Source organism: Eriocheir sinensis, chromosome 27 (assembly GCF_024679095.1).
Source record: "Eriocheir sinensis breed Jianghai 21 chromosome 27, ASM2467909v1, whole genome shotgun sequence".
Lineage (NCBI taxonomy): Eukaryota > Metazoa > Arthropoda > Malacostraca > Decapoda > Varunidae > Eriocheir > Eriocheir sinensis.
The window spans coordinates 10,854,232-10,877,299 of record NC_066535.1 but is presented as its reverse complement, the minus strand read 5'-3'; the positions used below and the strand labels follow the sequence as shown (position 1 = coordinate 10,877,299).

The window sequence follows — 23,068 nt, the reverse complement described above, 5'->3', positions numbered from 1 at the left end:
AGAGAGAGAGAGAGTGTGTGTGTGTGTGTGTGTGTGTGTAGCAGCGGGTTAGCAAACAACAACTGGAGAGAGAGAGAGAGAGAGAGAGAGAGAGAGAGAGAGAGAGAGAGAGAGAGAGAGAGAGAGAGAGAGAGAGAGAGAGAGAGAGAGAGAGAGAGAGAGAGAGAGAGAGAGAGAGAGAGAGAGAGAGAGAGAGAGAGAGAGCCAAGCTGAAGAGCCTAGGTGTGCGAGGCGCCCTCCTGCAACTCATTGGGGACTACCTCCAGGACAGGGCGTTACAGGTGGTGATTAACGGCCACACCTCAAGCCAGCACCCCATCAATGCAAGCGTGCCCCAGGGCAGTGTACTAGGGCCTCTACTGTGGAATGTTTATTTCAATGACATTCTCCAGCTCATCCCTGAGGCCCAGGCGTACGCTGACGACTGCACCCTTGCCTTCACCAGCGACAGACAGGACTGGCAAGGCACAGTGTGTCGCATCAACATGGCACTCGACAAAATTATCGCCTGGAGCGGCTGCTGGCAAGTCACCCTGGCCCCTGACAAAACGCAAGCAATGGTAATATCCCGCAGGCGAGATATCAACAATCTAGCCGGGCCGGGGATACAACTGGAGGGGAAAACGCTACCCCTTCAAGACTCCATCTCCATTCTCGGAGTGGAGTTCGACGCGGGACTCTCCTTCACCAACCATGCTAAAAAAATATCAAAAAATGCAGCATGGAAACTCAGCTGTGTACGGCGCATCTCCCATCTACTTGACGCCAAAGGGACTGAGGTGCTCTACAAGGCACAAGTACGACCCCTCAATGAGTAATCCCCCCTCGCATGGTCCTCCTCCTGCCCTCCATCCTACCTTGCAACCCTGGATCGTGTCCAGGCCAGAGCCCAGCGTCTGATACAGCGCACAGGTCCTCAGCACGCGCGTGGCTCCCTGCAACCTCTCCAGGAGCGCAGGGATGTGGCAGGCCTGTGTGTAATGTACAAGGCACACAACCTAAACACACCCCACCTGGCAGCTCTCAAGCTCCCTGCGCCCCCAACCCCCATACACTCCACCCGAGCAGCACCCCACAGACAGGAACAAGTGGCTGTACCCTTCTCCAGGACGGAACACCACTTCCGCTCCTTCCAGCCCCGCTACAGCCGCCTGTGGAACCAGCTTGTCAGCCACACCGACCTCCACCATCGCGCGTCACTTCAAGACTTTAAGCGGGAGGTGAACAGCTGGATTAGGACCTCTAGGCAGTAATTCAATGTGTCTTGTATTGTATGTAGCTATAGATAGATGAAGCTTAAAACCTTCAACTTTAGCACAATATTCTGTTTCTGTTTAAATAAAAAAAAAAAGAGAGAGAGAGAGAGAGAGAGAGAGAGAGAGAGAGAGAGAGAGAGAGAGAGAGAGAGAGAGAGAGAAAGGTAAAGAAGGGGAACGGAGAGCACATACCCATAGACCGACAAAGCTAACCCACCTGTCCTTCCCAGACCTACGTAACCTATCTGTCCTTATCCCCAGACTTAAGAACCTAACCTATCCTTCCTGCTCTGCCCTGCCCTACATAACCTACCTGTCCTACCTAAATGAACCTGTCTGTCTGTCCCTCCCACTTACGAAGCTAACCTACCTGTCCTCCTCAGACCTACGTAACCTACCTCTCCTATCTAACCTAACCTACCTGCCCTTCCCTGACCTATGTAACCTACCTCTCCTATCTAACCTAACCTACCTGCCCTTCCCTGACCTACCTAACCTACCTCTCCTATCAAACCTAACCCTGACCTACGTAACCTACCTGTCCTATCTAACCTAACCTACCTGCCCTTCCCTGACCTACCTAACCTACCTCTCCTATCAAACCTAACCTACCTGTCCTTCCCTGACCTACGTAACCTACCTCTCCTATCTAACCTAACCTACCTGCCCTTCCCTGACCTACGTAACCTACCTCTCCTATCTAACCTAACCTACCTGCCCTTCCCTGACCTACGTAACCTACCTCTCCTATCTAACCTAACCTACCTGCCCTTCCCTGACCTACCTCTCCTATCAAAACTAACCTACCTGCCCTTCCCTAACCTTTACGTAACCTACCTCTCCTACTTAACCTAACCTAGCTGTCCTTCTCTGACCTACATATCCTACCTAACCTAACCTACCAGTCCTTCTAGACCTAAGTAACCTTGCCTAACCTACCTGTCCTCTTAGACCTACGTAACCTTACCTAACCTACCTGTGCTCTTTCCCCGAGCGACGTAACTTGCCTACCTGTCCTTCTTCCCTTCAGGCGTTCAGTCAGCCATGCGATCATTACTCGGTCGTGCTATTTACCGCCCCGTGAACGTGTGCCTCGTTAGGATCTTAGAACCCACCCAGCCAGACACCTAATCGTCATTTCTCCTCCTCCACCTCCTTCTCCTCCTCTTTTTCCCTCTCCTGCTCCTCCTTATCAGCCTCCTCTTTCCCCCTCTCCTGCTCCTGTTCCTCCTCCTCCTCCTCCTCCTTATCAGCCTCCTCTTTCTCCCTCTCCTGCTCCTCCTCCTTCTCCTTCACATAATCTTCTCCTCCTCCTACTCTGTCCCACCCTACAAGGTAATGAATATTTGAGTGTCCATAATCTGTTTCCTTATTAAGCAATCTGTGTCTGTCTGTCCATCTATGTGTGTCTGTTTGTCTATCTATCTTCCAAAATTAAATTCCCATATCAGGTAACGACAATAACTACTCTTGGGAAAAAAAAACTATTGTAATGCGGAGGGGGGGGGGGGGTCGTTGTTTTGTTGCTTTCTCCTTTGAGCTGCCTCCCTTGCCGTAAAAATAAATAAATGAATTGCAGAATCTCATCAAGCTACATTTGCTCATTTTTTATGTATCTGCGTTAATTAATAGTGTTCAATGTTTTGTTTCCTAGTGAGTATGAATCGAGATGGCGCATTTAATTTGTTTTTTTAATTCATCCGGCGCTACATTCCCAGCAGCGCGGCGCCATGGAAACTGTTTTGAGGACATTGAAAAGGACACACAGCGAGAAAAGACAACACTGCGATGTGTGTGGGTGTGTGTGTGTGTGTGTGTTTCAGTTTCCACGGTGACCAGATTGGGAAACAGAAGACGCAAAGCTCACCTACTCTTATCAAAAGGCCAATACCGCTGCCGTCACCGCCATCCTCAGAACGCGTCGGTGGTGGTGGAGGGCAGCGATATTGCCTTTTTTAGGAGAGTTGTTTTTATTTATTTATTGCCAACACGATAGACTGACGGAAATAAGCCCTAAAGGGACACATATAAGGAAAGAGCCACAAACCGACAGGCAAAGCAGACATACAGACAAATACAGACACGCAGGCAAGTAAAAGGTACAGACACATACAAGCAGAAAGACAGACACAGACAGGGAAACAGACTGATAGAAAGACAGACAGGCAGGAAGGCACAGCAGGCATATAGAGGCAAATACAGATATGTGAAGTAAAAAGAAAAGACACAAGACAAACAAACTGGGCTCTGTGTGTGTGTGTGTGTGTGTGTGTGTGTGTGTGTGTGTGTGTGTGTGTGTGTGTGTGTGTGTGTGTGTGTGTGTGTGTGTGTGTGTGTGTGTGTGTCAGGCTGCGTCTACCTGGATTTCTGTCGATATCTTCTTGGACAGTTAAGTGACAGCCGACGTCACTGCATTGTTTTTTACTGGGATGAAGAGCAGCCTCCCCCCCCCCCACCCACCCCCACTCTCTCTCTCTCTCTCTCTCTCTCAACGTGACCTCCTTTGTTCGCCCACAGTTCCACGTTCGTCCGATCCTGACTTTCTCCAGCGTGGTGGCGTCTTGGGCCTCCGAGGTTGGCCGTCTTCAATAATACCAACGGACCCGGGGATCGCGTGTGCCCGAGCCCCGCTGCACCATTATTAAGCTCCACAGGGTTAAAGGGCTATTACACTGGTCAAATTTTCCGTGGATCTTCAGTCAAACCACGATTTCCGATGGCGTGGTTCTCATATTTCCGTGGTTTTCTGACGTGTCCACGATCTTCCAAAGCTACGGTAGATTTCACTTAAGGACGACGGTATTACTCACCATCATCACCAGCAGCAATAACAAGAAACAAACGAGAACCACGCTAGCAGAAATCGTGGTTTGACTGAAGATCCACGGAAAATTTGCCCAGTGTAATAGCCCCATTACGCGGCAAGAAGACGCTCGCTCGCTCGTCCGTCCGCGCTTCACTTCGTTGTTTATTATTAGATTTTGAACGAGAAACGCGATACCAGAAGGGAGAATACCAGCACGCTCAATTATTTTTCTTTTACGGGCTATTTCTACCTAGTATTGCTTTCTAATGATTTCCTTAAGTGCCTCTTTTTTTTCTGGCTCTAGAACTCGTTGGATTTTAATGATTTGTTGACGGGGCTACATTTTTTTCTGAGTGGCTATCATTAATCCGGTAGCAGCGACGGGCCAAATTTGTAGCTTTACCGTGTACCAGCGACGGGTCACATTTTTGCCATGATATAACCCCCCTAAAAAAACAGATGATGCATAAACTGATCACAAATGCGTTGATATGTCCAAAACTCCTATGAAAGCCTCGTCAAATGAGTGTTTAAGAGTATGACCCAAATAGTTATAAGGTCAAAATCAAGAGCAATCGGGTTTTGATGAGTGTGTTTAGGTTCATGGTACAGAAGAAGGGTCAAACTACCACCAGGATCATAAAACTACCCCTGGATATGCCCAAAACACCTATGAAAGCCTTGTCAAATGTGTGTCCTTGTGCGCTGAAATGTTTAAGAGTATGACCCAAATAGTTATAACGTGTTTTTAGGTTCATGGTACAGAAGAAGGGGCAAACTACCACCAGGATCATAAAACTACCCCTGGAAATGCCCAAAACTCCTATGAAGGCCTTGTCAAATGTGTGAGCTTGTGCGCCGAAATGTTTCAGGATATGCGGCACCTCCACACACCATCGCTACACACTTGTCAGGACCGTTATATATCACGTCCCGCTCCTCGCTCGCCTTCCCGCAGTCATTTGTCTTCCAAACTCCCAGAGGAAATATCGTGCTGACGGCAATACAAAGAAAAATAAAGCACTACCGTCCTCCATAATTTTTAGGAAGGAGATTTTTTTTTTTTCCAGCGCCGTACGTAATATATGATGTCATGAGGGAAACGATTCCCTTCTTCACCTAGCTCGTCTTGCCTATGTTTCTCTTCGTTCGACTTCATTACGCGCTGAATTGCCGGTAAGAGGAATATCGAAACGCAGTAAACTCAAAATTCATTATTAACGCTATTTTTTTATCAATCGCATTCCTATTCTTATCGTTGTTATCGTTATTGCAAGAAAAGATTAACAACTACCACTACTACTACTATTATACCACTACTATTAATTACTACTACTACTACCACTACTACTACCACCACTACATATTTATCTGTCCCCTCCTTTACTCAACATCCCAACTTTCTTATCACTCATCTTTTCTTTCATCGTCTCCCTCACTTCCATCATCATCTCACAACCCGACTCTCCATCTTCCTTTAAAACCTTCCCGTCAACGTTCTTTTCACTCTCCTCCACTTCCCTATTCCCGCCATCATCGCACGTATTCATCCCCTCGCGGTCTTACGCATCCCCTCACCTTGTAGCCCACGTAAACATTTATTTTCCCGAGTTTACATTCGACAGGTGAGTTTTAGTAGGAATACAAACTTTACCGGCCTTCACTGGGTACACACGAACATAGGGGGGAGGAGGAGGAGGAGAGAGAGAGAGAGAGAGAGAGAGAGAGAGAGAGAGAGAGAGAGAGAGAGAGAGAGAGAGAGAGAGAGAGAGAGAGAGAGAGAGAGAGAGAGAGAGAGAGAGAGAGAGAGAGAGAGAGAGAGAGAGATACTTTTTTCGTTTACACACTCTTCTAACAACTTTAACAGTATGAAAAGCTCCATCTAATCAAAGTTTGTATCGAGAGAGAGAGAGAGAGAGAGAGAGAGAGAGAGAGAGAGAGAGAGAGAGAGAGAGAGAGAGAGAGAGAGAGAGAGAGAGAGAGAGAGAGAGAATCTTTAGGTCCTTTGCACACTTTTCTTAACAGCATCAACGTTATGAAATGCTCCATCTTTTCAATATTCAAAGAAATGTTCCATCTTTTCAATATTCAAACCAACAGAAGAGCAAAACCAAGACTGTCTTTACACATCGTTCACCCCAGGCCACACAACACGCACAGACTACCGAGGAGGCCAGACCAAACCCGGCCACACTAGACCACACCAGACTAAACTAAACTAGACAACTCACTCCCCTTGTAAACTATACCACCATGCACCATAAAAGCTTTCCCAAGAGAGCGAGCGAAAAGATACACTAGATAGCAACAGCTGATTATCGCTTATATCTATTCTCTTCTTTTTTAACACTATATCAGCCAACATCATAACAACCAAAACCAAACTAGACTCCCTCCCCTTGTAAATTATCCCGCCACCATTAAAGATTTCCCAAGAGGGTGAACGGGGAAGATAGCAACTGCAGACTAGCACTTATTTTTCTTCTTTTATACAACCAGCAAACATCGTAACAACCAAATCAATCACCGCAGCAGACACCCTCCCTTTGTAAATCAACCCACCGTAAAGATTTTTCAAGAGGGCGAATGAGGAAATAGCTAAAGCCGATTATCCCTTTCTTCTTCCTTTATACTGTCGGCAAACAACATTACGGTGGGCAATCTCGTGGATAGTCAAACGTGTGTAGCTGGTCGCGCAGGGCAGGGCTGTGATCTAAGGGCTTTGAGTGATAGGTGATTTAATATCTCGTTTATTATGTACTTCAAAGAGCAAGACGGCCCCCGCTTCGTACATCAAACAGCATGTGAAATGGCTGACTAATGGACGGATTGATTGATTTGATGATGGATGAGTAAATGGATGAATAGATGGATGGATGGATTGATGCACGAATGAATTAAAGAAAGCATGAATGAATGAAGGGATGAAAGAATAGCAGGGCGTTCAGATAAACAGACGGACAACTAAACGAATGGATGGACAAATCAACGGATGATAGAACGGATACGAAATAGATAGATGAATGGATGCACAGAATTTGATGATTAAGAACATATTGGACCAAAGGACTGATGATGATGACGATGATGATGATGATGATGATGACTGGACCTTACATTAACTAACCCTTTCGAGACCTTTAGGCATAGATAGACAGCTGGACAGAAAGCAGCTTACAAACACACACAAAATGAAAGACAGACATGAATATAGATTGATACATAGATAAAACGTAATACAGATAGATAGATAGCCAGACGGGAAGATTGGAAGCCGATGGAGTGACGAAGACAGGCGGATATAAGGAGTCGGACAAAGCCATAAAAGTAATTAGGCAGGTAATATGACAGGTATGGGCTACAGGTGGTCTTCGTTCATTCACCCGAAACTAATAACCTTCAGAGAGGACTTATATGTATTTTTGTGACCTGTTTTTCCTTCCCCCTAATATCCTGGCCTTGATATAATGGAGTGTGTTGGAGTAATATGACGTAAACCGATTATACATACATTTCTTTTATCTCTCGGACCAGACTACAGACTAGGGTAAGTTCGCCAATTCGTACGCGGTTCTCCAATTAGTACGCGAAATTGCGGAAAAAACTGCCTACGTGAAATGCGGTAAGTTGGAAGGATGGGGTGTGTCTCAAAATTTACCTTAACTAACTGGCTATAATCCCACAAACATGCATAAAATAATGTCTTTTAACAAAGGCAAAAAATAAATCTATCCCCCAAAAATAAAAAATAAAAACGATTCTACATACATTTCTTTTATCTCTCGGGCCAGACTAAAGACTAAATGAAAACAAAAGCGTGGTGTAATAAACGGGTGAAAGAATGAATGAATGAACAGATACACAAACAAATACACATCCCGTCCTATTCAAATTTTTCCTGCTATCATGTTACGAACAACTCATTTTTATTTACGATCTGAAAAGCGCTTCGCCAACAGACAAAATAGTCCGCTTCCACAACGCTTTTTGTTTCCTCTCTGCAAAATTATCCCTTCAACATTATCGAACACAAAATATATATATATATATATATATATATATATATATATATATATATATATATATATATATATATATATATATATAGATTTCCTGTAATTCAGAATGCAGCGTAAAATACACACACACACACACACACACACACACACACACACACACACTAGAACAATAGATCAGAGGAATATATTACCAGAACGTCATGTGCTAAAAGAATTCACGGTTAATAGAAAATATGATAAGTCTAACAGGACGGGACACAATGAGCTTAAGTCAATCCTGTGAAAATACTATTAGATTAAGACCAATTAAGCAGGAACTCTCTCTCTCTCTCTCTCTCTCTCTCTCTCTCTCTCTCTCTCTCTCTCTCTCTCTCTCTCTCTCCTTTTAAAGCACACAATAGCAAGCGCTTCGTTCGTTTATACCTTCTCGTTTCTTTTATACAGAGACAAAACGGGAGAGTCTCGAACACGTCGTTAGCAGAAGAGAACACCCGCCGCTTTCCGTCCCTTTACTGCGTTGTGCCGGGAAGAGCAACGAAAAAAAGGGGGGAGGGCGTAAAGGGGAGCAGGGGGGCTGATGGTAAGGGCCGGGGAGGGAGAGGAGAAGCAGGGGGCGATGGTAAAGGGGGGTAACGAAACATGGGGGTGGATAGGACCAGCAGGCGGGGCGATGGTAAGGGGCGGGGAGGTAAAGGAAGAAAGCAGACGGGGCAGGGCGGGGAGGTAAAGCAAAACAGGCATGGGAGGAAGCAGGGATAATGGTAAGGGGCGGGGAGATAACGAAACATGGGCGTGGAAGGGAGCAGCAGACAGGGCGATGGTAGGGGGCGGGGAGGTAACGACAGGCTTGGAAGGGAGCAGGCGGGCAATGGTAAGGGGCGGGGAGGCGATGGCTGCATGCACTGTGCTATACACGCCCGAAACAGTGGACCGGTGGGCTTAGTAAGTGCCGTAGCTTTAAGGCTGATAGGCTGCAGCTAACACAATTATCACGCGCGCTTTCACGGGCCGGACAAAGAGCGGGGACAAAAGGACGGATGACAGGAGGGAATTGCACGGGTTTGTTTTGTTTTCGTGTGCCATCCTACATTATCTCAACGGTTATTTTTGCTTTGACTTTCTACATTAATTCACTCTGACTTTCGTATCTTTAATGTTTTGTGCGAAAATATAAAATGCATTCACGTGTGTTCTTTGATGGCGGCCGATCTTTTTTTGTGTTAAATCATGATAAAAAAAAAACTCATTCGTGAGAAAAAAACGATATTCTGTCGATATGTAACAAAGGAAAGGTGTCGGCGTGAAGGCCATTCTCTCTCTCTCTCTCTCTCACACACACACACACAAACACGCATCACACACCGCACACACGTAAATGGTTACCCAAACTATTGTAACACAGAGGCAAGGGCGGCAGGAGGGGAATTGCACACTCGGCAAAGCGTACATACAAAGTACCAGCGACAATATAGGCGATGGCTGATGAATGGTCTGTTACGGCGTGAAGGACCCGGCAGCCAGAACACTTACAAGGTTTTCTAAGGAGTTGTGGACCTCTGCATGGATACTTTTAAGACTCCGGTGGTAGTATGACGAACCTTCTGTACCATGAACGTGAAAGAAGATGCCTGAGAACGCGATTAATACCTTTTTCCGGACTTCGAAAATTGTTCATCTGTGGGGCGGAAGCGTCTGAAAATACCGTTCTAACATACACACGGTAACCAAAGGGCGAGGTACAGAACGGAGGATGGCAGGAGGCAATTGCACTATTTTTTTTATACACACATTTCGCATACGTTAGAGTGTGTGTGTGTGTGGGGGGGGGGGGGGGATAGTAATGGAGCTGATAGGTAGAGACTGTTTCGGTGTGAAGGTCATTGCTAACACTTGCATATACCAGGTCAAGGTCACGCAAAAAAGAGGATAGGATGAAAGGAACCGCACTTTACACGGCGTTCATCAGTGGGGAAAAAGCGGTTAATAAATCCAGTTGGCAATGATGGGAGTGTTTGAATGTGAAGGCCATAAGGAACGCACCTTTATAAAGCCAACATGGGTAAAATAACGAAAGGGAGGATAGTAGGAGAGAGACTTGCACACACACATCCCGTTCGTAGGAAGCAAAAAAAATAAAAAATAAAAAATAAATAAAAAAAAAATTAAAAAAAACAGATGTAATACAGGCATTAGGTAATGGAGGGACTGTTTACATTTGAAGGCCATTCCTAAAGCACCCAAACGATCGTGACACATAAGGGGGAGTGGCAGGAGAAAATGCACTCTCTAAAAGCCTGTTAGTAGCAATGGCCCGTGGATAGCAGGAGGATGAAGTGCTGCCGACAGAACTGTTTAGTGGGTGATGGCTAAAGCTAACACACACACACACACACACACACACACACACACACACACACACACAGCATTGGATTTACTGGCATAATACAAGCGAGGGTCCAAGTTTCAAGGCTCTCATGTCCTTTGCGGGAGTAAGTTGTGTTTGGCAATGTTCCCCTTGTTAACCTTCCCGATGCAGAAACTGGTCACGTCACAGCTTGCAACACATGACTTGGCTGACGGTACTGAGTTTGGTGGTGGTGGTGGTGGTTAGTAAATTTTACACACTTCACTTCAACTTCTAGGTTATTGGCCCATTTGCGCCATATTACTTCTATAACGGTTAAAGTCATGACTTGGATGTAGCCATTAACCCGTAAAATTGGCTAAGAGAAAGCTCGCTGTCGCAGGGAACGGGTCTGGTGTATTGATACTGCTGCAACGTATATCAAGGGAACCGCTTAGGAAAGGACAGAAAATGGGCGTTAGGGTCATTGTAATTTGTGATTTCATAGGCTGGATTTCATACATTTCACTAATGCATTTGCCCTTACTGAAGGAATATTTGTCAAAACATTAGTAATATTTATTAAAGACTAATAACATTATAGCGTAAGAAATTGTCTTTTATGGATATCAAACTATGGACTTTCAACAACTGTTTTATTCACTGGTCCGTGTCCACAGAATATAAGTGGGTATGGGAAGACATGGCCCCTCACATAATTACTCTTGACATAACACTGGGAAGACATGGCCCCTCACATAATTATTCTTGACATAACACTGGGAAGACATGGCTCCTCACATAATTACTCTTGACATAACACTGGGAAGACATGGCCCCTCACATAATTACTCTTGACATAACACTGGGACGACATGGCCCCTCACATAATTACTCTTGACATAACACTCCCTTAAGCAGGTCCAGCTGTGAGCGGGTTTAGACGGCAGGATGAGCTCTGATCTACGTCCATGAAAATAACACATTCAGTCTAAGAAGAGCGCAAATGAGGTACTCAGTTCCATTTCAAAGAGCGTCAGATTGGAAGCGATGACTTCTTGATTTCTTAGGTTCAATGCGTACGGCGGACAGTATCAAAATTAAACAAAATAAAATAATAGAAAACAATGCGAAAAAAGCAACAAAAAACAATATTACTACTACTACTACTACTACAACTAATAATAATAATAATAATAATAATAATAATAATAATAATAATAATAATAATAATAATAATAATAATAATATACAGAAACACCAAGTATGGGAACTCATCACTGCGTCCCTCATAATAATCCCAAACACACATTCTTCGGCTCGTCGTAAAGCTTACAGCCGTGTCGTTCGCTGGGCGGCATACCTTCTACACTGATTTATGTACTGCGGGTGTATACAATGTTAAATATCGGTAACGGGGTGGCGGGGCGGGCAGGGGAGGGCGGTGGAGGGGGCTCAGTGGGGGGCAGGGAAGGCGGTGGTGGGGGGAACAGTGGGGGGCAGGGAGGGGAGAGGAGAGGAAAGGAAGGAGCAGGAGGGGTACACCCTGCCTCGTGACCATGGCGCCCTGCCAACACCCTCCCACCCCTGAGACGAGCCACAAGACAACAAGGACTATAGTGATCGGTACCCCCACCCCCCCACCACCCAATAATGTTATGTCCAGGCCCAGCCCGAGGCAATGCTCTCCCCCTACTACATGGCTAACTGGGCCGCCCCAATACGGAAACAGAGGGTGTGCGGCGGCCCAGATCAGTGCCGATACTGTGTAGACGACGGGCGAGACGCAGTAGCAGCGGCCACCACATTGTTGTCAAGGTCAGGACGCGGCGCCGCCCGGCCAACAACACCTACCACAAGCCTCCTTATTGATGCCTCCCCGCCCCTGCCGAAACCACACACCGATTTTACGAAACTTACTTCGATATATCCAAGAATATACCAAACAACGTGTACCCGCCACGACGTTCAGTATGCTCTTGGGTCATCACCAGCAGGTACACATGCGGTGGTGATTCACGCGTACCAAAACAACAGCGAGCAAGGTGCGCGTGGTGGCGCCACACCGCATACACTCATGAATGGGCCACAAGCCGCTGCTTCTTGACTGGGAACATACATAAACCGAGATATGCTGAGGACAATGTCTTCAGCGCAACATGACTGCTTATCTCACCATGCGCTACGCCCACATTGGCAAGTCACAGCGGAAATGAGTGAGAGATGTTGTGCCTTGGGCTGCAGCGATAATTCTGGGGCATTCCTCATTAAACGCCACAAGTATTCCCTCTACAGCTGGCCCAGAGGTGACGAGTTAATCACGGAGGGAGACGTGCTAGAACTTTTTGCTGGGATTCACGTTCAAATGGCAGAAAAATAGCTAATTAATCACAAGCCTGTTTCTCACACCAAAGGGAAAGCTATGTGTTACTAAATATCAGACGAATGATAAATTCATTAAGAGAACACTTGAATCATTTGACGAGATAAAAATTAACAACAGCTGTGAGATTATACACGCACACAAAAAAACAGCGGTAACGGTAAATGTCACATAGAAAATGTCTCCCCGTCCTGACCCTCGTTCTGCCTTGTGACTGCTAACAAAGATCAACACAGCAAGTTCCTTACGTCAGCAAACTTAACACTTGTCTTGCAGTTTTTTGTTTTTTTTTTTTGTTTTTGTTTTTTCATGCGAGGTAACTGCATCATGATATTTATCCACCGCCAGATGTGCGCAAAACACACACACACACACACACGCACAAAGGACCGGCACGGCAAGATTAACAAAGATGACCCCAAAAGCTGTAGTATTCTGAGCTAGGGACGGATTGGATCAAGTACGGTGGCCCGCCCCGCCCTCCCCTCCTACCCTATGCCAACCCTACGCTGCCCACCCACAGCCAGTCTTGTCTCCGAGGGCGTTACCCTTACCCTTCCACCCCCACCCCACACACACACACACCAACCTACTCGATACCCCCCTCCTCCAACACACACACGAAGGCATATACCCACCCCCCCACACCCACACCCACCCAATGTTCTTAATTACCCTCCTTCGTCAGTAAAACCTTTCCGCTATCTAATTTGCAGTTCATCATCCACCTACGTATGCATAAAGAGCGCTTTGAATATTGTAATGATTAATAATAAAAGTTTATGTTACTTTTTGCAAATCATATCTTCATCTAATGAATAATTTAATCATTCAGTGAAGATAAATACATTATAATGCGTATCCTTCATCATGCACCGCCGTCTAAGGGGAAGAATACACTGCTCTGATGATACAAAAGCAGAATTGTTTGTCTGTCCTCCAACTAGTATAATCTCGCTTAAAGTCATCCTCGGACAAGGACATGAACACTGGCCTTCACCGCTGCGCCTCCCGGGATGGGGAGGATAAGTCGGGGAAGCGGAGAGAGCATCGCAACACAAACCATCGGCACCGACAACCAGAGGTAACGGAGATGAGCACCACAACGACGCCCTCTAAGTTTGCCTCTGGACCCCACACTACGGAGGTATAGGGCAGTGTCATCAACTTTAACTTGGCCGGCAATCCAACAGGCCTCACCAGGCCATCTCGGCTACAAATTTAATAACATGCGCACGGGTGGACGGCGAGCGGTGTATCAAAAACTTTTTTTATATGTAGTAGTGCCCAGAGAGTTCACCCTTGCAAGGAAGAGAAGCCATTTGTTGGTTACAAAAGCCGTATCTTGAAGACGAAGAGGAAATAACAACTGCTAACAAATAGGACATATGAGAAACTAAAAGCGATATTTATATATGAATTTTGGAATATGATAAAGACAAGGGAAGGAAGACCTCGAGGGGAATTTCTGTAAGAAACAGAAAGTGAAAACGAAGCACATCAGGAAAGTGCCGTTACGAAGCCAAAAGCTCCGCAACACATCAGTGACCGGACCTGATCAGAGCCAAGGTCTGACAATGAAAACTTATCTTTGCGACAGCTTGGTTCTGAGACCCAAATGATGCCACAGCACAATAATTTTCTGAAATACTAGTACAGTAGTATGCAAACTGAGTATATATTAAAAAAAAAACATCATTAGTTGCGTATAAGTTAGACGTACTAAACATTTTCCCCTTAACTGTCAAAACATTTGTAGGCAACTAAACATTTCCATACGGAGTGTTCCTGACAAGCACTGTGATGTAAAGTGGCCCTCAGATCTACCGTCCGGAAAACCTGTTAACTAAACTCTCTCTCTCTCTCTCTCTCTCTCTCTCTCTCTCTCTCTCTCTCTCACACACACACACACACACACACACACACACACGTGGCAAGTTGGAAGTATTGTATTATATTTTCTTTAAGAAATAACACCAACAGTGGAAACCAACAGAATTAAGAATAATTGACTACCAATCTACTATCCTGGTAGCCTCCCTACCCCTCCCCCCCCCTGCACATGCTGATATGTTGGTCAAAAGTGAGCACGTTGCAAGGTTAAGCTGCAAAAAGTAGAGGAAAGGTTTACTATATGCTGCAGGAAATGGGAAACTATAGTGAATGTTGCAAAGATTAATGATTTTTTGTGAGAAATTAGAAAACTATTGTTTTTGTAAAATTACAGTGTGCACGATACGTGAAAATAGGTGTTAAGTAAGCTTCAGGGGGCAGGGGGAGGTTGAAGAGGTGCAACCCTTCAAATATTTGTAAAGTTCTATAAGTATGGGAGCGCGTGGATAGAGAAGCAAAGGAGAGGGCAGTGAAGGGAAGGCATGTCATCAGGACAACCAAGAAAATTGTGAGAGGTAAAATGTGAGCATGGAGGTAACAAAAGTAATTACTAAGGAATGCTATGGTTCTGTCATCTAGACCTATCAGTCTAAAACCTGGGATGGAGCGAGTCTCAACAGGCAAGGGCAAGTACAGTAAGAATTACATTTGTCCAGATGTTATAATAGTTAGCAGCTCCTGCTAACATTATCAATATGAATCACTTCATATGAATTTTCATGCATATACGAAAATGATTTTATGTTCTTCCACATTCTGAATGTACTTCACACACAACTGCCATTCATCTAGCCAACAATAACAACAAACATCTCATGGAAGAGGAGGTAGAATGCAAACACTAAACAGGAACCCCACGCTATTTGAAAGGGTTATATATGTTCCAAACAATAAGGTTGAATAGTGAAATTCTTGAGCAACGAACCCATCTTCCCATGGGTATACTGTACATATACATGCAGGATGGGTTCCTGACCCTTTCCTTGACTAAAGAAAAATTTAATAAAAATCTATTATATATATATATATATATATATATATATATATATATATATATATATATATATATATATATATAGATATATATATATATATATATATATATATATATATATATATATATTCAACACCTTGTAATGAATAGTAGTAGGGATACTGAATGGTGTTTGTGATAAAATCAGCAGGGCAGAAAGGTTTAGGTAAAGTTGGGGGCATACACTACAGCAGCGAGTGGCCTCGGTGACCATCCCCAATACATTGGCCCTTATGTCCATGGTGGGAAATAACCCACTGTCGTGGAACACTGCGCCAATGTGACATCCAGATTACCACAGTTTACCTTCCCCAGGTTTCCCTTGGTACCCATTTATCAACCTGCCCAAAAGGGAAAATGAATAGCTGGGTGGGCTGTGCTTCGACTGCACTCGCCAAGATTCCAACCCAGGCCCGTGGATCTGTAACTAAGCCTGCTAACCACTTCACCATGGAGGTGCAGAAACTGTGCATGTGAGGGTAAACCATCAGCTTGACTAACTGCAAGCAGTACAGGCAATCCCAGCTATTCCAAGAGAAGCAGTTAACCCGTCCAGCCCCGCTGACGGCTCTGAGCCGTTGCGTATATGTGTAACACTCAGCCCTGCTGACGGCTCTCAGCCGTCGCAAGTTCTCGACCCTTTATCTCCGTACATAATTGTTTTAGGCTTGTAATATTCACACACGTTATGAGTCAAGATGCGGGGCAAGTTTACACTACTTGACAACTTATGTACCAGTCCTCACTTGCCACTCACAGTAGGAAATATTTGCGCGACGTCATTTCAGACTTCATGCTGGGTGCGTGCAGACATGGCTGACTGCCCGCTCTGCCCCCGCCAGGGAAAGATAATTCTCTCTCTGGCTGAGGCAGTAGACATGGTGTTAGAGTCAAATGAGTATATCGACAGTGCCTCAGATGACGTGTTGGTGCACCTCCTCACTTGGTAGAGCAACACTTCTCCTGCTTCATCCCTCCTAACCCCACCAAAAAGAACCCTTTTCGAAGGAGTCATGTGTGTGCCAACACAATGTGCAGGGAGCAATGAAGGAAAGACACAAGGTCTTACTTACAAACAAGAGTGCGATGTTGGCCTGTGTTATGACCATTGTTTCATAGACTACACTTCTACACTTCTGAAGCTTAAGTGACTAACAGCGAGAGGGATGCTAATTTTGTACACTGTTAGAACAAGTGTGTAAATTTATACTAGCCTACTACTTTCTCGCTTATCTATACCTTTTTTATCACCTATTGGGAGTTAGTTTCAAAGTAAAAATACCACAGGTGGGTGATACAGGCACAACAAGGCTGCCCAGCCCCCTGCACCTTGACACCCAACACGCGGCAGAGCTTTGTCCCAAAGTTTCACATAATGTTGAATTTTATGTTGCTAAAACATATGATGCTCTATTCAGGAACATCCTAACACAACACTCATGTATTATACGCGTAAACCACTGCTTGATGTGTGTTGCTGACAGACGCCGGTCAACACCGCACCTCCTTCCCTGCCACCACCTGGATGACGCGCGGAACATGACCCCTTCTATTGAGCACTAAATGGCTAAGTGAGTGATTTTATGTACTTCAGGTGTTATAACTTCGGGTTTCCAATAGATTTCCGAGGAAAAAAATATTTGAAAAATTTGGCGGGTCTGGGTGTTACACCATTATACAACTTTGGCGGGGCTCAACGGGTTGAACAGCAAAATATCAAATAACGAACGACTTTTAGACATAATAATATGGGAAAATGAGGGGAAGTTACATTCCTGACTACTTTCTTAACCCAAGGTAAACTCTCGAAAATGAAAAAAATGTGAGTGTTCTACGCCTTTCATTTATTTAACAGAAGGAATGTTTTGAGGTACCGTACTTTGTGACAAAATAATAAAAAGGAAAAAATGCAATTCATACATCTGTACTACCAGCTGACAAGGTACTTACTAGCTGACTGGGAGAAACGAGAAACCAATACTATTTTATCAATTTGTTTTCAGTACAAGTATACATTAAACAAGATCCACAATACATACCGTAATCCTCCCAAGCTACTTAGCATCATTGTATTCACTAGATATGCATATTTATTTTTTTTCCCAAATTGACAAAAAACATCAAACAACTTTAGTGTTGGTGCTGCCGCTGTTGATGTGTATTAGGTCCCTCCAAGTTACCAACAGGTGAAATTCTACAAAATTAAGAGTAGCAAACAAATCTGAGAATAACAGAACCACTGGACAGGTGATACTTTGAAATGAAATATAGAGAGCAAGGTCAATATCCAAAATTACACTTGACTTATAACCAAAAAGTGTGGCCACCACTGAACCCACAGGCTGCCACCCCCCATGTCATCTCAAATTAACAGAACCCCACATAAATCAAACAGTGAGTAACCTATTGGCGCTAAAATAGTAACCTATTGCTGCTAAGGATAATAATCTACTGCCAATAAAATAAATAATGACCTGTTGAGGTGCAGAGAAGACAGGAACAAACTGATGTCAGAAGCGAAAGAGGCGAGTGGCCAGAGCCATTTTGAGGATAAGCATGATATTTAACAAGGAGCCGTGTTTAATGTTTACTTTCAACATTTACTGTATTCTACGGCTTACGAGATGCTGCATCTTGGAAGACGCACCCTAATATTGGAGAGAGATTTTGAGAAAAAAAAATTAAGTCATTCTCACACAAGAACAGCTTCACCATATCCATGAATTTATGTAACCTTTTCTTAAAACTATCTATTGTCTCAGCACTCACCACAAGTTTGCTGGAGCACTCACCACAAATGTACAACTACGCAATTTCAACTACCGTTGGTAAATACACACACACTGAAACAGTGGGTCCCCGACACAAACATGGCAGCATGTAGGCTACTGGTTTGTTTACATTCATCACTCATCCGATTTTGTCCGTATGGCGATGACATGCTAGTTGGTGGTTAGTAAATATACTATACATCTTTCATTGTCCAAGGGTGGTTTTATTTCCATAAAAGTGCATAGGAGACAACACATCAACACAGCAGATCCAAATGCAGCCGATCCAAAGGCTTGCTGGTCTACGAAAATAAGCCACCTGTACCATCAAGATCAAGAGGCTCCCACCGCTACCAGCCGCACAATAAACAACAGACATTTGGGTCACGTTTGGACTTGTGGCTTGGCTCCAGGAAGGTTTATGGTATTGGAAATACTTGTAACAAGTAAGTACTGAGGTTATATCATATAAAAGGCTGAATTAAATAGTTACTTAAGTTAACCTCATAATGAAATGACAACATACAAATCCACGTCCCTATCGGTCGAGCCAATACGGTGACCATCCAAGCTCACTTGAGCCTGGACATTGCTGCCACAATAGAACATTCGTCTTGGAAGACACACACGTATTTTTCATGGTATTTTTTAGGAAAAAAAGTGCGTCTTGTCAGCCGTAGAATATGGTATTTGAAAATAACACGTGTGTAAGGGGCGGAAACCGGCGTAACTTATTGGTGAGTCTTTTGATTAGATTCCTCTCTCAATTTTGTGGAAAATTCAGTAACAAATCTTAGGTAATTGAGGAAAATCACTCCGTGCCTCCAAGAGACGACAGTTTACCTTTAATATGTTCAGGAACAGAATACATGTCCCTAAACCACAATACGAAGGTGTTACTTTTCAAAAGTAAATGGAAAGGCAGTTATAATGTGATGGAGAGTAACATGCTGTGTTCAGGATAGTCTGGCTCTGGGTCTGGATTAATAATGCGCAGGGCACCTTTCAGATGCCAGAGGCGGCGGCGACGGCACCTGCTCGTGTCCAAGCATTGGAACATCCCGAAGTCTTTGGTCTGACCTCGGTGGTCTTCTTTGGTGTTTGTGTTTGAAATGACTTAGTAGCCCCAACCGATTTTGGAACAAACGAGGGCAGGACTCGCAGGGGAGGTTAGGTGGGGGGTGGGGCTGGTTCATCTGCGCCTTTCTTAACTCCCAGCGAGCGCCTTCTCCCCGTCTCCTCTCCCTTTCAAACTCCTCCACGCCCCTATGGGTGACCCGCCTCCCGGCACCCCAGTCTTGAGTAGCCTCCTCCCAGGAGGAGCGGTGGATGCCAGCTTGGGACAAGGAGAGCTTCAGCTGGTCCTTGTAACGGCATTTGGGTGCCCCCCGGGGTCTCCTTCCATTGGCCAATTCCCTGAAGAGTATCATCTTGGGCAGGCGGGTGGGCTCCATCCTTGCCACATGTCCCGCCCAGCAAACGAACACCTTTCGGGTGCATAACACGCATATTTGTATTGGCTGTTGGGGGGACGGGGGAGCCGAGTGTGCAGGGGAGGGAAGTGAATCAAGTGTAATACCGTAGTTCATGTGTGTGTGTTGTGGTGACAAATGAGTGTGTATTTGTTTTCTGAATGAGTCTATTGTACCGTAGTCTAAAATTTGATGGGGGAGGCTGTTCCAGTCCCATATGGTGCGTGGAAAGTACGAGAGCTTGTATGCATCGGTGTTTGTGTGATATGTTTGGTATTTACGGATGTGTGTGTTACGAGTACATTGACTGTTTGCGTTGTGTAAGTATGTGTGTGGATCAATGTCAATGTGAGTGTTTGTGATCTTGAACATAAGTGTAAGTCTGTGTGCTTGTCTGCATATGTGAAGAGGTTCCATGTTTATCTGTTGCTTGATCCGTGTTGTGATTCCAGGTGTTCGAGTGTAATTGTTTGTAATGAACCTAGCCGCCTTGGTGTTGATTAGTTCTAACCTATCAATGTTACTGTGTGTGTAAGGATCCCACACTGTAGAGCAGTATTCAATCCCCATCCCCCTACTAAGGCCTTAAAAAAACTGATGATTTGCTTCCCCCCTCACCCCCCCCCCCCCCCCATTTTCAATTTTCATCTGAACATGCCAAATAAATTTAAACTAACCTAACTTAACCTAATGTAACCTACTAAACGGGGGGCTTCGCCCTCCTCGACCCCTCCTCCTCCCCCTGGGGATTATTAACGAGAGGGTAGCCTACTAATTTCAAGAAGCTGACTGCTTATTTCTGGACAAAACATGATGCTAATTATTATAAAAAGTCATTTTTGGGGGGGAGGGGGGGGAAACCACAAAATGATGGACTTTTCAATACCTGTTGTGCATCCGCTGCTGCCCTGCTCCCACCCGTTACCACCGGCCCGCGTAGTGAACCACCACCACATTGTCCCGTCCTGTGCTTCGTATTTCTGCCGTATTTCCACTGCCCCACACTGCATGCCAAATAAATTTCAACTAACCTAACGTAACCTACCTAATAAGGAGCTTCGCACCCCTCGACCCCCTTGACGGGAGGGCTTCGCCCCCTTCGACCCCCATAGAGGAGAAGATGGCGCCACTAGAAACACTTGCCTGCGCCATGATGGGCTGAGGCCGACTAATATCTAGGCCCCTCAAGAAAAGCCTACCGGCGCTATAGGCGTACATGTAAAAAAAAAATAATAATAATAACAATGGGGCTTCACCCCCCTCGACCCCGTTCTATTTTCCGGAAGTCATGTTACTGCACTGCATTCAGGGACCAAAAAGGAATCCATATTGTAAGTAATACCTTAACACGAGGTCGCCACCCTCTCGTTAACATCACCCAGCCCTCCCCGCCCCGGGGTACTCACCTATAACGTCCCCCTGGGCGTGCTTCACCACGAAGTACGCATCGTCGCCAAACTTCCCCGGCTTCACTTTGTCGAGAGTTCTGTTCTTCGGGAATCCGCTGACTGCCGTGAGGAACCGTAGCTTTTTCCTGTGCTTGGAGGCTGAGGTGAAGGCGTCGACATCGGGTCCTGCCGAGGGCGCCGCAGCAGAGGAGGAGGCCTGCAGGGGGGCCGCCGCCTGCCCGCCCGTGGTCACGCTGTAGATGCCGTTCGCGACGGCTCGAGAGAAGAGTCGCCCGTACACCAACACACTCTGCATTGTTCGTCACGGAGGCACTCACATGGTGGGTGGCGCGGCCTGCATCTCACATCACGAGCACTCCAGGAGCAGCACTAGCAGCACACCATGACCCGCGACTCAGCCCACGACAACAATGATCACCTGACTGGCGCTGCCGTCGCGTCGTCTGCTGCGGCGGCCCCTTCAAACCCTCGCCGAGGGAAACACCTCCTGCAGAAATACGTCGCTCCGCTGGCCGCCGCGCATACTTGATTACTTGATTATTTGATGTTGTTTAGAGGCCAAGGCGAAAAGAAAAGAAGGAAAGATGAAATGAGAGACAGACATGCAGAAGGAAAGGTAAAGAACAAATGAGAAGGAAAAAGAATAAGTCCTCGCAGAAATACGTCGCTCCGCTGGCCGCCGCGCGCATGAAAAGAACAGAAGGAAAGATGAAATGAGAGACAGACATACAGAAGGAAAGGTAAAGAAGAACAATTGAGAGAAGGAAAAGACAGAGAAGGAAAAAGAATAAGTCCTCGCAGAAATACGTCGCTTCGCTGGCCACCGCGCGCATGAAAATTAAGAAGATGAAATGAGAGACAGACATGCAGAAGGAAAGGTAAAGAAGAACAATTGAGAGAAAGAAAAGACAGAGAAGGAAAAAGAATAAGTCCTCGCAGAAATAAGTCGCCCCGCTGGCCACCGCGCGCATGAAAATTAAGAAGAAAAGATGAAATGAGAGACAGACATGCAGAAGGAAAGGTAAAGAAGAACAATTGAGAGAAAGAAGCGACATATGCGAGAAGAAAAAGAATAAGAAAAGGAGAATAAGTGAGAGAGAGATGAGAAGGGGGAAGAGGAGGAGAGAGGAAATTAGATATAGATCAGGATTAGTTAAGAATAAACAATGACAGAGAGAGCAATGTGCCAACTAGGGACTACACAGCAGGAAAACATTAATTTGCCTAGTTTTGTTCTAATTTGTTCACTTGTGATCTTTGTGATGGTTGACATTGCCCGCAAGACAACACACCATGACCAACAGACCAAACAAGAAAGAACTGAGTGAACAGCAACGTGGGGTAATTCTCTCCAAAATCTGCCCTGTTCGTTTGTTATAAAGCCTTCTCTCATTCCAAAATCTTGCTCTGATGTCTGCGCCATGTATTGAAGCCCAAACAGACAAAGTAAACCATAGAAATGTGTGAAATATAGAATAAGTAAGCAAGTTGAACCTCTCTCTCTGAGCTATTTTGTGGCTGCGAGCTGATTCCTACAACACCTCCTTGGCCACCCCGCCCCCACTGCGGCACCCTTCCCTGGGGCAACGCAGCACCATATGTAGCAGGCAGCTTGTCTGTAGCATGTTTGTTGAATGCGGCTTTCAACCAAAGACGTGTTGCCTATGTGACAAGACAAAATT

The 23,068-nt window shown here is 45.3% G+C and overlaps 1 protein-coding gene and 1 long non-coding RNA gene across 2 annotated transcripts in view; one reads left to right on the top strand and one right to left on the bottom strand.

Annotated features, from left to right (window-relative positions):
- The window catches only part of LOC127004124 (protein phosphatase PTC7 homolog), a 55,678-nt gene extending 33,854 nt beyond the window's left edge, over positions 1 to 21,824 (bottom strand). Inside the window, exon 1 of the mRNA XM_050871509.1 lies at positions 21,384 to 21,824. Within this exon, the coding sequence (XP_050727466.1) occupies positions 21,384 to 21,681 (298 nt within the window). The 5' untranslated portion in view covers positions 21,682 to 21,824. The remainder of the gene's footprint in view (positions 1 to 21,383) is intronic.
- Positions 21,825 to 21,877: 53 nt separating this feature from the next.
- LOC127004127 (uncharacterized) lies at positions 21,878 to 22,791 on the top strand. Its single transcript, XR_007757647.1, has 2 exons — positions 21,878 to 22,002; positions 22,127 to 22,791. It is a non-coding gene; the product is annotated as an uncharacterized LOC127004127 (long non-coding RNA).
- The last annotated feature ends 277 nt before the right edge of the window (positions 22,792 to 23,068 follow it).